This window comes from Poecile atricapillus, chromosome Z (genome assembly GCF_030490865.1).
Source record: "Poecile atricapillus isolate bPoeAtr1 chromosome Z, bPoeAtr1.hap1, whole genome shotgun sequence".
NCBI classification, from domain to species: domain Eukaryota; kingdom Metazoa; phylum Chordata; class Aves; order Passeriformes; family Paridae; genus Poecile; species Poecile atricapillus.
The window spans coordinates 97,686,437-97,699,230 of record NC_081289.1 but is presented as its reverse complement, the minus strand read 5'-3'; the positions used below and the strand labels follow the sequence as shown (position 1 = coordinate 97,699,230).

At 43.6% G+C, this 12,794-nt stretch overlaps 1 protein-coding gene across 1 annotated transcript in view; it reads right to left on the bottom strand.

Moving 5' to 3' along the window:
* Positions 1-11,777, bottom strand: part of ELP1 (elongator acetyltransferase complex subunit 1) — a 31,002-nt gene extending 19,225 nt beyond the window's left edge. Inside the window, exons 1-12 of the mRNA XM_058827267.1 lie at positions 11,537-11,777; positions 10,304-10,456; positions 8,624-8,705; positions 6,616-6,696; positions 6,177-6,262; positions 5,511-5,610; positions 4,539-4,629; positions 3,600-3,723; positions 2,901-2,991; positions 1,614-1,844; positions 1,184-1,354; positions 485-584 (exon numbers count right to left, since the gene is read on the bottom strand). Coding sequence (XP_058683250.1) covers positions 485-584; positions 1,184-1,354; positions 1,614-1,844; positions 2,901-2,991; positions 3,600-3,723; positions 4,539-4,629; positions 5,511-5,610; positions 6,177-6,262; positions 6,616-6,696; positions 8,624-8,705; positions 10,304-10,456; positions 11,537-11,686 — 1,460 coding nt within the window. The 5' untranslated portion in view covers positions 11,687-11,777. The remainder of the gene's footprint in view (positions 1-484; positions 585-1,183; positions 1,355-1,613; positions 1,845-2,900; positions 2,992-3,599; positions 3,724-4,538; positions 4,630-5,510; positions 5,611-6,176; positions 6,263-6,615; positions 6,697-8,623; positions 8,706-10,303; positions 10,457-11,536) is intronic.
* Between the last annotated feature and the right edge of the window lie 1,017 nt (positions 11,778-12,794).

Sequence of the window (12,794 nt, the reverse complement as noted above, 5' to 3'; positions counted from 1 at the left end):
AACACAAATACACAAAGCATGACTCCTGCTACAGGCTGAGCTGGAGACAAAGGATGAGACCTAGAAGCTCCATCTGTTTTCCCTAGGTAGTACTGCTTCCATGCCAACTACCTCTAGGAACAAACAGAGAGCATGGTGGGAATTTTAATCTCATCACTGTCTCTGCCATGCAAGCAGCTCTGTTGCTCTGTGTTTTGTGATCATGGGCCTGAGCACTGCACCATCATTCCTTTGTGCACCAGGCACAGGAAGGCACGGGAAGGGATATCTCAGTCAATAACAGTCACTGGCTCTGCTAGATTAAGACCTCAGTAAAAGGACATTTCTCAGCACTAGTTGAAGACACAGTGTCAACAAAATGAAACCATTTTATCTAACAGCCTCTTAAAAATCTTGAGAAAAGTGGTCAGAGCTGTGACTTCTAAAACATCCAGTCAGCTACAAATCTCTTCTCCCTACTATAACTGTAGTAGTTCTATACTACCTGTAGGTTTTATCCAAGTATGGTGTTTCCACAGCTGCTTTAAAGCCATTTCCTCCCACAGCTCCAAACTTGACAGAAGGGTCATTCGCTGTACTCTGCCCTAGCAAACACAAAGCAGAACAAAGCAGAATTTAGAGATCCTCCCAAGAGAGCCCCTTCCATCTTCAAACTTATCAAAAAGTAGATGCTACATGAAAGTATTAAAAAAGTCAGAAAATGCCATTCCTACTAGTCCAAACGTAATTGTCATTAACACCCACTTTGAGGAAGAGAGTCACGTTGCAACACTGCAGTACAAAACAGCTGTTTCCTCACAACACAATATATAGAACTGCTTTGGGAAGTGCTGGGTGCCCCAGACAGATTCTCAGACACTTCCCAGTAACAGCCAGCATCATGCCATGAGAGCAGCGTACACAAGATACCATGTGCTGCAATCAAGCTGAAGCTAGGCAAGGGAATATTACAAGAATTACTTGACTATAATCAAGTGCCAAGCACTGTCTTCTCACAAAGTCAATGAACCACCAAAATGCTTCTGTGTCGCTCAAACTACTGGAAATGAGAGCAGAGCTTGAACTCAACTTAAATGAAGTATGTCTTGTGTAAATATTTAAGCGACCACCACCTTAGTAGTCTCCCAAGGTACTTTTCTCAGGAATACAAGTTTCTTTAAATGAGGTTGCAACATGCTCTCACCATATCTGTATACAGAGATCCTGTTATCAGCATCCAGGACAGCCATGTCCCCACTATGTTTGGGATCTGTGTGAAATGCAACCTGATTAACTGCCTGTTGGAGGTGGAGCTCATAGGTACACATGGGTGGAGGCACCACAGCATGCTGGAAGGCTGTGACAAGCACTTTATCTGTGGAAGAAAAGAGAAGAAAATCCAAGATGCCTAAATTAAGCTCTTTCTGGATTCTTTATTAGAAGCAGAAATAATGTTACAGGAAAATGGTTACTGTACTCTTATTGGTTATTTTCAAGAGCTACCCCTGAAGCTTCTATCAATTACATGGACCCCTCCCTAAAAAGCTTTGTAGAAACAATTAAAAGAAGAACTGAATACAAAAGTCTCCCCACCTTTTCTGACCCAAGAGCTGAAAAGCTGTCCCACTGCTTACCTCCATCTATAACAGCCACATTTGCCATATGTTGACTATTCTCCCCGAGCCCATGGTCTGTAGTCCAATTCCAGTCGTAGAAGAGGTAACGCCAGTCCTGGCAGAGTATATGTAGTCTGTACAAGCTCTCTCGGTCCCATTGCAGTGAAACCAACTGATTCTCCTTCAAGCTACCGAAGTGTAGACTTTGCTTCAGGTACCAGTGATAGTTCCCTGTGGTCCACAGCTGAACTATAGAAAAACATAGTTACTACAGACTAGTATTTCAGATCTAGCTGAAACCTCTGCTTCCAACCACCACTGACTTTCTAGGGGTGGGTTAAGTGCAATTAAAATAATACTTCTAGTCTTCAGTCCATGAGTGTGTCATACAACACACAGCATAAGAAAACAACACACTGTGTAGAAGTCAATTCTAAAATTCACTGAGCTACCTTTGTGAGACAGTACCCTTGTTTAATGAAGGGCTCAGACCTTTAGTATTTAATTTGTACCACTTCCAGTTACAGCAGCCTGGAAGATACTTTGAACTCAGGCTGAACTACCAGTTCTGCTCATTTTGGCTGGTGTAGTTAATTTTCTTCACAGTGTCAAGTACTGGACTGTGTTTTGGATTTGTGCTGAACACAGGGTGGGTAAGTGATGTTTTAGTTATTGCTAAGCAGGGCTTACAGAGAACTAACGTCTTTCACATATTTTTAACACCAAGCTGGCAAGGTAGCTGGGGATGCAGAGGTCAGGAGGGGACAGAACCAGGACAGGTGACACCAGCTGACTAAAGGGATATTTCAGACCATGTGACATCTGAACATGGTCATGAACACATAAGACCTGCTCATATATAAAGTAAGAAGAACAAGGAGGAAGAGTGGGTTATTTGGAGTGATGGCATTTTTTTCCCAAGTAACCATTACACATGGTGAGGGCCGGCTGTCCTGGAGATGGTTGAACACCTGCCTGCCCATAGGACACGGTGAATTAATTCCTTGCTTTGCTTTTTATGGCACATATGGCTTTTGCTTTTTCATAGTAAACTGTTACTATCTCAACCCATGAGTTTTTCAGCTTTTACCCTCCTGATTCTCTCCCCAGTCTTGCTGGTGCAGAAGTGGGCAACTAACACTGTGGGGCTTGGCTGCTGTCTGTGGTTAAACCATGACACCAGCATAGCAGTCTCAAAGCCACTGGTAAGCCTCCACAACATCTCCTGTGCTCCAAGTAAGTACCCACTGCTAATGACATTTACAAGCAAGCACTAAGAGGCAGAGCCTTATGGAATGCTCTCACCATAAGTGTTTGGGTTTGAGTTTTCCGCCTTCAGGTCCTCCAGCCATATAGCCAAGATTGTAGAATCTGCATTCCAAAGCATTTCATTAACCTGCAGAAACAAACAGGCTCTGACTAATATTCTTGCTCCCAGAAAGTTTACAAGACCAGGAGGTGCTCCAACAACAAACGATGTGCTGGTTAATAAACAGAGCCCTCATATATCGCAAAGGTCCTGACAAGGCATCCTGAGGAGACCACAGATGAAGAGGCCACAAAAATGACAGCAGTGTTCTCTTTGATTTCCTTGACACTGAGGAAGCATCTGCCAAAAGACCTCTCAGCATCCAAGGACAGAAGCTGAAATAATGGCCTAGCATAGCTTCTCCCTTATTTGGGATAATGTGAGCATATAACCTCACTCTTGCAATGACTGACATACTGAAAAGTACTTTTGAATCATTTGCCTGGTATAAAGTATATAGAGCCTAGAAGTACCCCATAGCTGCAAGCATCCTTTACTACATGTCTTTGTACTATGGGCTTCCAGAGTGCATTGCATCTTCTCCACAGGCTTCCTCTATGTTCTCTTTTCAGGTCAATTTTTCCATTGGGATAAGCACAAAGTATTAGGTTAAAAACCTCTTTCTAGAATCTGGAAGAGATCTAGTCCTCTTCTCCATTACACTCTCATCAAAGAAGCCCAGACAAAGAACTTACTTTGACATGCCCTTTTTGGAAAGGAAGGGTGAACTCTCCATGAAGAAGTCCATTCTTTTCCAGAAAAACCACATCATGTCTGTTGGGTTTTTCTTGTGTAGATGCTATCAGATTTCCTGAGGGCCTTAAAAAGAGTCAAATGAAAATTAATTCCTTACACAATCACTAACTGTCATTTTAAACCCCAGTCATCTCACATTTTTTCCAGTGACACGAAGAAAAAGACAGCAGAGGATGTGTTTTCCTCAGCACTGCTCAGACAGTCATAGGTTCATCACAGATCAGAGCTTATGATATCCACAGGTGACCAGATAAATGTCAGCGCTAGGAAAGAAACCTGTTGTGGACCTAATTTTCTGAGTCTGAGAGAGTTTTCAGTGGCTGATCCCAAAGGAAAGTCTCCTGAGAACATTTCTCTCTCAAGGACCATTTCTGTAAATAACTTGGTTTTCTCAAAACAATTCTGTACAGCTGTGCTGAGTGTATTTTCTCTTATTCCAATGGGACTAGAGAGGTGTTGTTCCCTTTACCAATTATGTTAAACCTGTATTGGAACACCTTATAAAAGGGTTCCGAAACGTTCTGAACAAAACCTTTCTGATGATCCTCTTTCTGCTGTGGAACTGAATCCATGCTCCTTATTTCATGTCCAACAGCAACAACCTGTAGTACTTCTTTTTATACAGTTGAGCCCAAATCCACTTGACACTGAGTATATGCAAAGAATCTATCCCTTCTTCCCACTTGTGATGCAAGTATTAGGATTTTCAGGATTTAAAGGGCTACTCTTCCTCATGCTGAATCAGAGGGTAACTTACTTAAAGTTTTGGGAAAAATAAAAAAAAAAGGCTGAAGAAATTAAAATGATGCCGATCAAAGACTGTGACCAGGGAATACAAGCAACACTGCTGTTGGCATGCAGACTGTGGTACTACTCACTTCCATGACAGTGCTTGTTCTAATCCCGAGACAGGCTCACTTGTTGACTGCAGCACAAGCTCTCTGCTCCATACCCGGACCTTCCGAGCACCTAAGGGTGAGAAATCAATCAGACAAAGGTTTAAGAAAGAACTGGGAAGAGACTTTCCTAATTTTATGAGGGTGGAAGAGCAAATTTTAATGCACATGTGTAAAAAGATTTCTTTTGTACACCTTAAGGGCTAAGAACTTACTCTGTGTCAGGCTGTTCTCCTATAGTAACCAAGTGACTAAAGGAACTGTGTTAGGAATTTCAGTTTGATGTAGTTCAGTCATAATCATTTCCCCCTCCAGCTATCACCATAGAAATGTTAGAATCTTGCTATAAATTTACAATACTCCCCAATCTGAAGTACTGAAGGTAAAACCCCAAACACGTGGAAGAGCAGTGTGGTTTGATGTAGTCCAGTATGTTGACCAACACATTTAAACTGCTTAAGAAGTAGTATTTATCATGGAAAACATCAGTTACAGTCTTAGAAGTAATGCATATGCTCATCACCTTGACTTCAGGGCAAAACCAAGGCAAAAGTATCACCAGTATTTAAAAAAAAGTGTGCAAGGCTAAACTCTAGTATGAACAACAGTGGGTATATGAACCCAAACAGATTCATCCATCTGGCATTGAGACTAGCAGGTCTCTCTTAAAGCTTGAGCAGGTGAAAGAAACAGTTACTATAGATAGTAACTATAAAGTAGTACTCCCTCCTGGTGCCTCACTGAACTGGACACAAAATCGCAAAGAAAGTATTCCAAATATCATGTCTATAAAATGGCTCTGAGAATGTCAGAGCACAGAAAAGGGCAATTAAATAGCTGGACTCCCCCTTGCTTAAACTCGCCAACAGATCACAAATAGTTCTTGCCTCACGTAGATTCTGCTTAAGAAGCCTTTTACACATGCTGGTTTTTCAAACAAGTTTGGTGCCATACCTGTCTCTGGACAGACAGCACTCACTGCAACAAACTGCCCGTCTCCTCTCCACGTCACCCGAGGCCTGCCATCATCCCAGGCTGATGCTGGCAACACCTCCTGAAGTCACACAAAAGAAAGTTGCATCAAAGCTTGGGAAGGCAACTGCTGTCTTTGTCTAAACACACTGCTCTTTCAAGAGCCTCAGGATGAAATCCATCCATTAAAAAGTGTCAAGACTAGTAAGTTTAAAAACTCATTATTCAAAATACTGTTTGAGGAAACACTAGAATGAAAACTATTTAATTCAGTCTGCTCCTCCTTCAAGTGCATATGACTGTCTCTTCACATGATCACACGCTATCCTTCCCATGCATCAGATTCTCTATTTATAGACAGCAGTGCGTAAGCTGGACACACAGTGAATTGAGATTTGATCATGATTGATGCTGGGATGGCTGCAAATCTTATCTTGAGCTCTGTTTGAGAAGCAGTAAGTACTCCCTGATGCCTTCTTGAATTCAAAGGAAGATAAAAATGCATGATTTCAGACAACACAGAAAGCCTATGAAGAGAACTACCAGAAAGGTGGTGGCAAATCGATTCCACAGGAATAACAGAACCTCTCTTTATGCATGGTTTCCCTGACAGAGCATCAGCTTGACACAAAAAAAGCAGTATAATACCGTCTGTTTGCGATGTGCTGCCTGTTTTCCTTCTGATCCATGGAACTGTGTCTCCTTTTTACCCCAGCCAAGAGCAACAAACTTTCCTGAAGAAGAAATAATCCTTGTAGTGGAAGATTTACAGACAATACCTTAACTACTCTGCACTATGTAACACAACCACAGCCTCAAGCAACCCACACCTTCTCCCCAAATTTTATTCTAAAAACCTGCTGGGAAGTTATGTGGTCTATAAAGCACTCTGGTACATGGAACTTACTTGAATTTATGCTGACAAGTAACAATATTGACTTTACCCTTCAGCTGTCCAGTAGCATTACAATCTAAATAAAATTTCTGCTGGGGTCATAAGTCCTCAGATCCATTTCCTGACTTTCCACATGCTTACAACACACCAATTACATCAGCTAGGGCAACTTCATTTTTGTATACCTCTCACCTTCTCCAAACTCATCTTGGTGGATTTGCTTCTCAGTAATTGGCTCAAAATCCCTTGTCATCATGATGAGTGTCTGCTGACCTGCAAGGCAGATGTTAAATACAGTATTGGTAACGGTATCTGCAGCAAATAAAAACTCAAGTATTCTCCTGTGTGCTCCTGTTGTTCTATCATGGACCTGAATATAGAAAACATGGTACTAGAGAAAACATCCTTTAAAGCATGAAATCTCAAACTGGAACAGAACACTTGGAAGTTTTTCTCCTCAAAAATATGCTTCCTGGCCTAAGCTTAATAAGTTTTTTTCACCTTCCAAACAAGTACCCAGTTCTTTTTCTCTTGAGATATGAAGGACAAGAAGGAAACTGGGAACAGTCACCATGGATTTATGAAAAGGAAATCATACCATCCTGATAACCTCTTACAATGAAATGACCAGCTTGTGAATATGGGGAGAATGGTGATTTATCTTGACTCTAATAAAGCTTTTGATGCTGTGTGCCACAACATCACCACAGACAAACACACAAAGTATGGGTTAGATAAAAGGACAGTGAAAACCAGCTAAACTACCAAGCTCAAAAGCTTGCTAGCACCGTCATTAAATGCAGCCTGAAGTGAGTCACTGGCATGCTCCTGGACACTAGGGGCAATGATTAACATCTTTCTTAACCACCTGAAGCATGGGACCTTCAGCAAGTGTGTAGTTGACACAGAACTGGAAGAAGCAGCAAGAACAGCAGAAGGTAGTGCTGCTGTCCACAGGGACCCTGTCATGTAGGCAAGATGGGCTTCATCAAAGAACTTCATAAACTTATGAACTTCATGAAGCTCAACAAGAAAAAAAGTCATGTCCTGCATAGGGAAAATAATAATCTCAGGCACTAAGACAGACTGGGAACCAAGGGGCTGGAAAGCAACTTAGCAAAAAAACATAAACTATGTTTCCTGTGGCATAAAGCTTAACTAGCTAGCAGTATGCCCTGCTGCACAGGTGGACAACAGCATCCTGGCTGCATTAGGAGTGCTGCCAGCAGTTTGTGGGAGATGATCTTGTTCCTCTACTCAGTGCTGGGGAGACACACAGAATGGTGACTCCATTTCTGGGCTTCCTACTGCAAGACAGACAAGGACATACTGGAATGAGTCTTGCAAAGGGTCAAAACGATGATTAAAGGCTTGAAAAATCTGTCACATGAGTGGAGGCTGAGACAAGCCAGACTACTCAGGCATCAGGGGAATGTCATAATTGTGTGTAAATATATTATGTGGAAGATGGGGTACAGTAAAGAAAACACAGCCACATTGTTTGTAGTGCTGAGGGACAGCACAAGAGGCAACAGGCACAAACTAAAATACAAAAAATTCCCTTAAAACCTAAGAAAAGTTTTTTGTTGTTTTTTTTTTTAACTCTGAGGGCAGCTACAAATAGAAACAGGATGCCCACAGGGGTTGTGGGGTCTCAAACCTAACTGGGCACAATCCCCCCAACAACTTGCTCTAGGTAACACACATTGAGCATGGTGGTTGGAAGAGGTGATCTCCAGAGTTCCCTTTCAGTCTCAAGCACTCTATGATTCTGTTTTTCCTGAGGCTAATTTTATTTTCTAGGTGACTCTCACCTGTAGTTAATTAAGGCTTGTGACACATACTTTTCCTACCAAAGGCCAAGAAACAGTTTTTGTTACTAAGAAGTCAAGTGGTGATATAAAGAATTCTTTACGTTTTTGAGGCAAGATCAAATGTACTCCCTGGGAAGATTTTAGGGACTAAAAACTCTTCCACAAAGCAGCTTTTTGTGTCTAACCAATTTTTTCTTGGATCTCTGAAGCACCTTATGAATCATGAAATGACATCTAATGTATAGGATCTCGTAGAGTTTTTTCCACTTTAAGTCCTAGTTCAAATTTTGTAATTTTTTCTTCCTCTCTCTCAATATTAGTTATGTTTTGTGCTTTGGCCATAGTTTCACTCCTACAGACAGAAATCTTATGGCTATTGTTGATACCTGTTGCAAGCAAAACAAGCTCTTGGTCAGGACTCCAGCTCATGATACTCAGACCGCTGTCCACACTTCCAACACATTCCACCTGCAAGACCAAATAAGATCACAGGAACATGAGTGCAGCACTATCCCAGCACAAAAGCAAGCAGTCACCAAGGCAAAAGAAAATTGCCTCCTACTTGGAAAAGTCAAAAGTCTAACTTTACACTTTGTGTTGAACTAAACAAAAGAAACATTTCTGACTAAAAATGGTTCCAGGACGTTTATGAATGAGAACTCAGGTAATGTAGAGTCTAGGACATTCCCTGCATACATAGTTTTACAAAGAGCTTTATTCTGCAACTTTCAGTCTTATGTCAGCACATATTCTGTCAATACTAATATGGCCTGATAGGGCCTGTGATTACCTTGGTAAATACTCTTTAGTAACAGAACACAGAAATAATGATTCTTACCTAGAGAATTCCACAAGGTAAACTCTGACCAGCCTGTGTATGCTGACCTTGACAACTGTATATAACGGCATGTCAATGTCAAAGTTTGTGGAAAACTGGGCTAGTTTTACTGGGCCATCATAAGTAAGGAATAGCAGCAGTAGAGTAGAGCTTTTGTTATGCATGGTTAATCTGATTTGCAAAAGGCATGGAACAGAACAACAAATACATGACTCATTGTGATAAACAGCAAGATGATGCCATTCAAAGAATCAGGCTTTTCAGGTAAGAAAAGTGAGACTGGGCACTGGTCAACAGAGTAACTATCACTCACATAGAGAGGGTTTCAGAATAAGCAGAGGAATCTTTCAGACCTCTTTGTTGGTGCTCAGACTGCACCAAGAGAAGACTAGAAAGTAAAGCAAAAAACTGGAAAAGTAAGCCAAAATGCCATAAAATAAAGAATCTGAAGTTAAACCTGTTCTGTGATGCATCTATCACTGCAAAAAAAGCCTCCGTATCACAAGCTCTGATAATCTCTATTCCCTTATGACATGTTGTAAGTTGCACTACAGGACACATTTTTCAGATACAGCTAATTGCATATTTAAGTGGTATCTGCAAATCATGTGTAAGCAGGAACCAAAACAGACATGCTACAAATAACCACAATTTTACAGCTAACTCTGATAGAGCACTACTATCTCATGCCCACTTAAGCCTGCACCATTGGACTGGTATTGTGGGAGCCGATTCAGAGGGTGCTGTTGTGGTGTTTAAGTGTCCTGCTGAAGACGATAAAAATCTGACACCCAGGAAGGAACAGAAAGCAAGTATCTCAGTTTCTGCCATATCCTAAGTCATGTCAACTTGTATCAATGGATAAAACGGTGGCTACACTGTGAATTATGAATTGGTTACTTCATTCTTTACCTAGTCTTAGCAATATCGCGTTTCTGTAAGACTCTCCAGCAGATCCTTTTCTGCTGGGAGCTCACTCAGCAAACTTTAGAGGATCCAGGCTGTGGACAAGCAAACTGTCATTTCAATTCCAGTTCTTTTACAAAGTATATGTTCTGTCTTTAGTCATTCTCAAGGCTACCGCAAAAATCAGCTTGTCTGCCCAGAGAATGGAGACTAGCCACAGCGCAGTATGTAATGAGTGCACAATTGGCTCCTAAAGAAATTATAAGTGTTACTCTTTTCTCCGAATTTCCTCAGTACTGTTGAGTCTTTCCTGCCATGTTACCTGTTTCGTGCTCAGATTGCAGAGGAGGATGTCTCCAGCTGCTGTAGCAACACACACACTCTCCTGCTCTGGAAGATCTTCGACACCCACAATGCAGCCACTTCCATCTTCAGGCAAGAACCCATCCACAGTCAGGGAGACCTCTCTTGACACCTTGATACAGAAAGGCCAAGGACTTACTAATTACACACCACCTCACTGGTATTTTTGCAGAAATGACAGAGTAAAAGCCATAGGTATATTTTATCCTACTGCAGTTACAAAAAGCATTAGACAGTAGAAAAGAGTGTGTGAAAGGCACCATAACAAAAGCCAGCTTGCAAGTACTTATCTTCACTTATCCATAGGAAACCGTGAAGATCCTCTTAGAGTAAAGGTGATAGAAGAAAATGAGAAAACTCATATATGGAAGCAAACAATACACAACTTCCAATTTGCCCTGCTAATCGTCTTTCAACACCCTTTTCATACTTCACCACAGTATCAACATTAAGAGGTGCATGGGTGGGTGCTTAAAGTGTCCCACTGCTCTTAATGGAGCATGCAGACTTCTTAGACACAGCATAAAACAATTTCTAAGGAAAAATCATTTGGATGGTTAAGGCACAGCAATCTTTGAAAATTAAATCCATGGAAAGCCCCAAAGGTCTTTTGTCAATTAATTTCAGAACTAAATGTACTGAAGAAATTAGATGCCTCAGAGTTGCAGTGAGAAGAAAGCAACCCAGCTCTAACCCAGGAATTTTTAAGTCAATAGCATTTTATAACTTTAGCGGAATGTTGGGGTTTCCCCCCCCCCAAGTGCCAAGTTTCAAAAACTTCCTTCTGTACTCTTCACTATCTCTTTGCCTGCTTGGCTCTGTTTTGTGAACTTGTCCGGATGCAACTGTTCGCCAGGTCGTGCTTAAGACTAAACCATGCGAGTAACAGCCACGCTCTTAAAAAGGCAGACTTAGTATTTTAGAAGCACAAAAAGCATCTTCAGCCACCAAGATCACCTAGCAGCGGCTTCCACGGGGCCGTGAGAAAGCAGCAAGCGGCGGCGGGGGGCAGCGGGAGGGTCCAAGAACCCGCAGACAGCGCGGCGAAGGGGGAGCCGCATCAGGAGACAGGCGAGCTCCCGGCGAGCTCCTGCTGGCGGAGGCACAAACGCTTCAATCCAGCTTTGCAACCGAAGCCGACCCCAACACGCCGGCAAGCCCCAGAACCCTGCCCCGCAGCCGCGGCTCTCACCGAGTCCCCGGCGGGGCGCAGCTCCACGAGCCCGTACTGGGAGCCCACGAGAACCACGCCGGGCTCGGCGCCGAGGCAGAAGCACTGCGGGGTGCCCGTGGCGGCGGTGGAGCGGCACCCACCGGCCCGCAGCAGCCGCAAGTTCCTCATGGCGGAGGAAGCGAGCGATGGAGGCCGGGCAGCGATGGAGGCCGGGACCCGCAGCCCTCAGAGCGCCGCCATGTCGCGCAGCGCGGGCAGGCGGGCGCAGGCGCCGTGCGCGGTGTCGCTCTCGCAGGGCGGAGCGCGGGCTCGCCTTCCCTCCCCGGGCCGTGCGGGAGCGCCGCGCTGAGGGCGGCCGTGGTTGAGGCGGGAAATCCAGCGGTACGTGTCCTCAGCAGCTCAACTCCCTGTGAGCCTGCACAAATAACAGAATCACCGAGTCTGGAGGAGAGCTTTAAGGTCACCCAGTCCAACCATTTCCCCCAGCACTGCCACTGTAACCTTTAAACCACATCTCCAGATCCACATCGTTAAACACAAGGGATGGGGGACTCCACCGCCTCCCGGGGAAACGCATTCCAGTGCCTGAGCACCCTGACAGTGATAATTTTTTTTCTAATGTCTAATCTGAATGTCCCGTGTCTCGGATTAAAGCTATTTCCTCTTGTCCTCTCACTGCAGGCAGGACAGGAGAGACAGACCCCCACAACACTACCCCCTCCTTTCAGGAGTCGTAGAGAGCCATGGGGTCACCCTGAGCCTCCTCCTCTGGAGACTAAACAACCCCAGCTCCCTCAGCCAGTTCTCATAAGACATGTTTTCTGGTCCTTCCATGATCCTTGTTCCCTTCTCTGAACATGCTCCAGTACATCAATGTCCTTTTCAGAGTGAGTAGCCCAGAACTGGACACAGCACTTGATGTGCAGCCTTGCCAGAGCCAGTGGGATGACAGTGGGAGGAGAATGATTCTTTTGGAGTCATTTGTGCACTAACCAGCTGAAGAACTCCAGCTGAGGCTTCTAAGGCACTTACAGGCAAGCCTTCACATAGGTTAGTGCTGCCATGATGCCACGGCTTCTGTCACACTCTGCCACGTCCCTTCAGTTGTGGCTGAGGAGGAGAAGGGAGTTCAGCCTTCAGTGGTAAGAAGGACTTCTTGCAATCACAGTTATACCCTTCACACTTCCCCCTTTTCCTGATGGGAGCTTTACTCCCATCAGTCAGTACTGATGACATTTAAGAAAGACAAGGAGCTGTTGGAGAAGGTTCAGTGGAG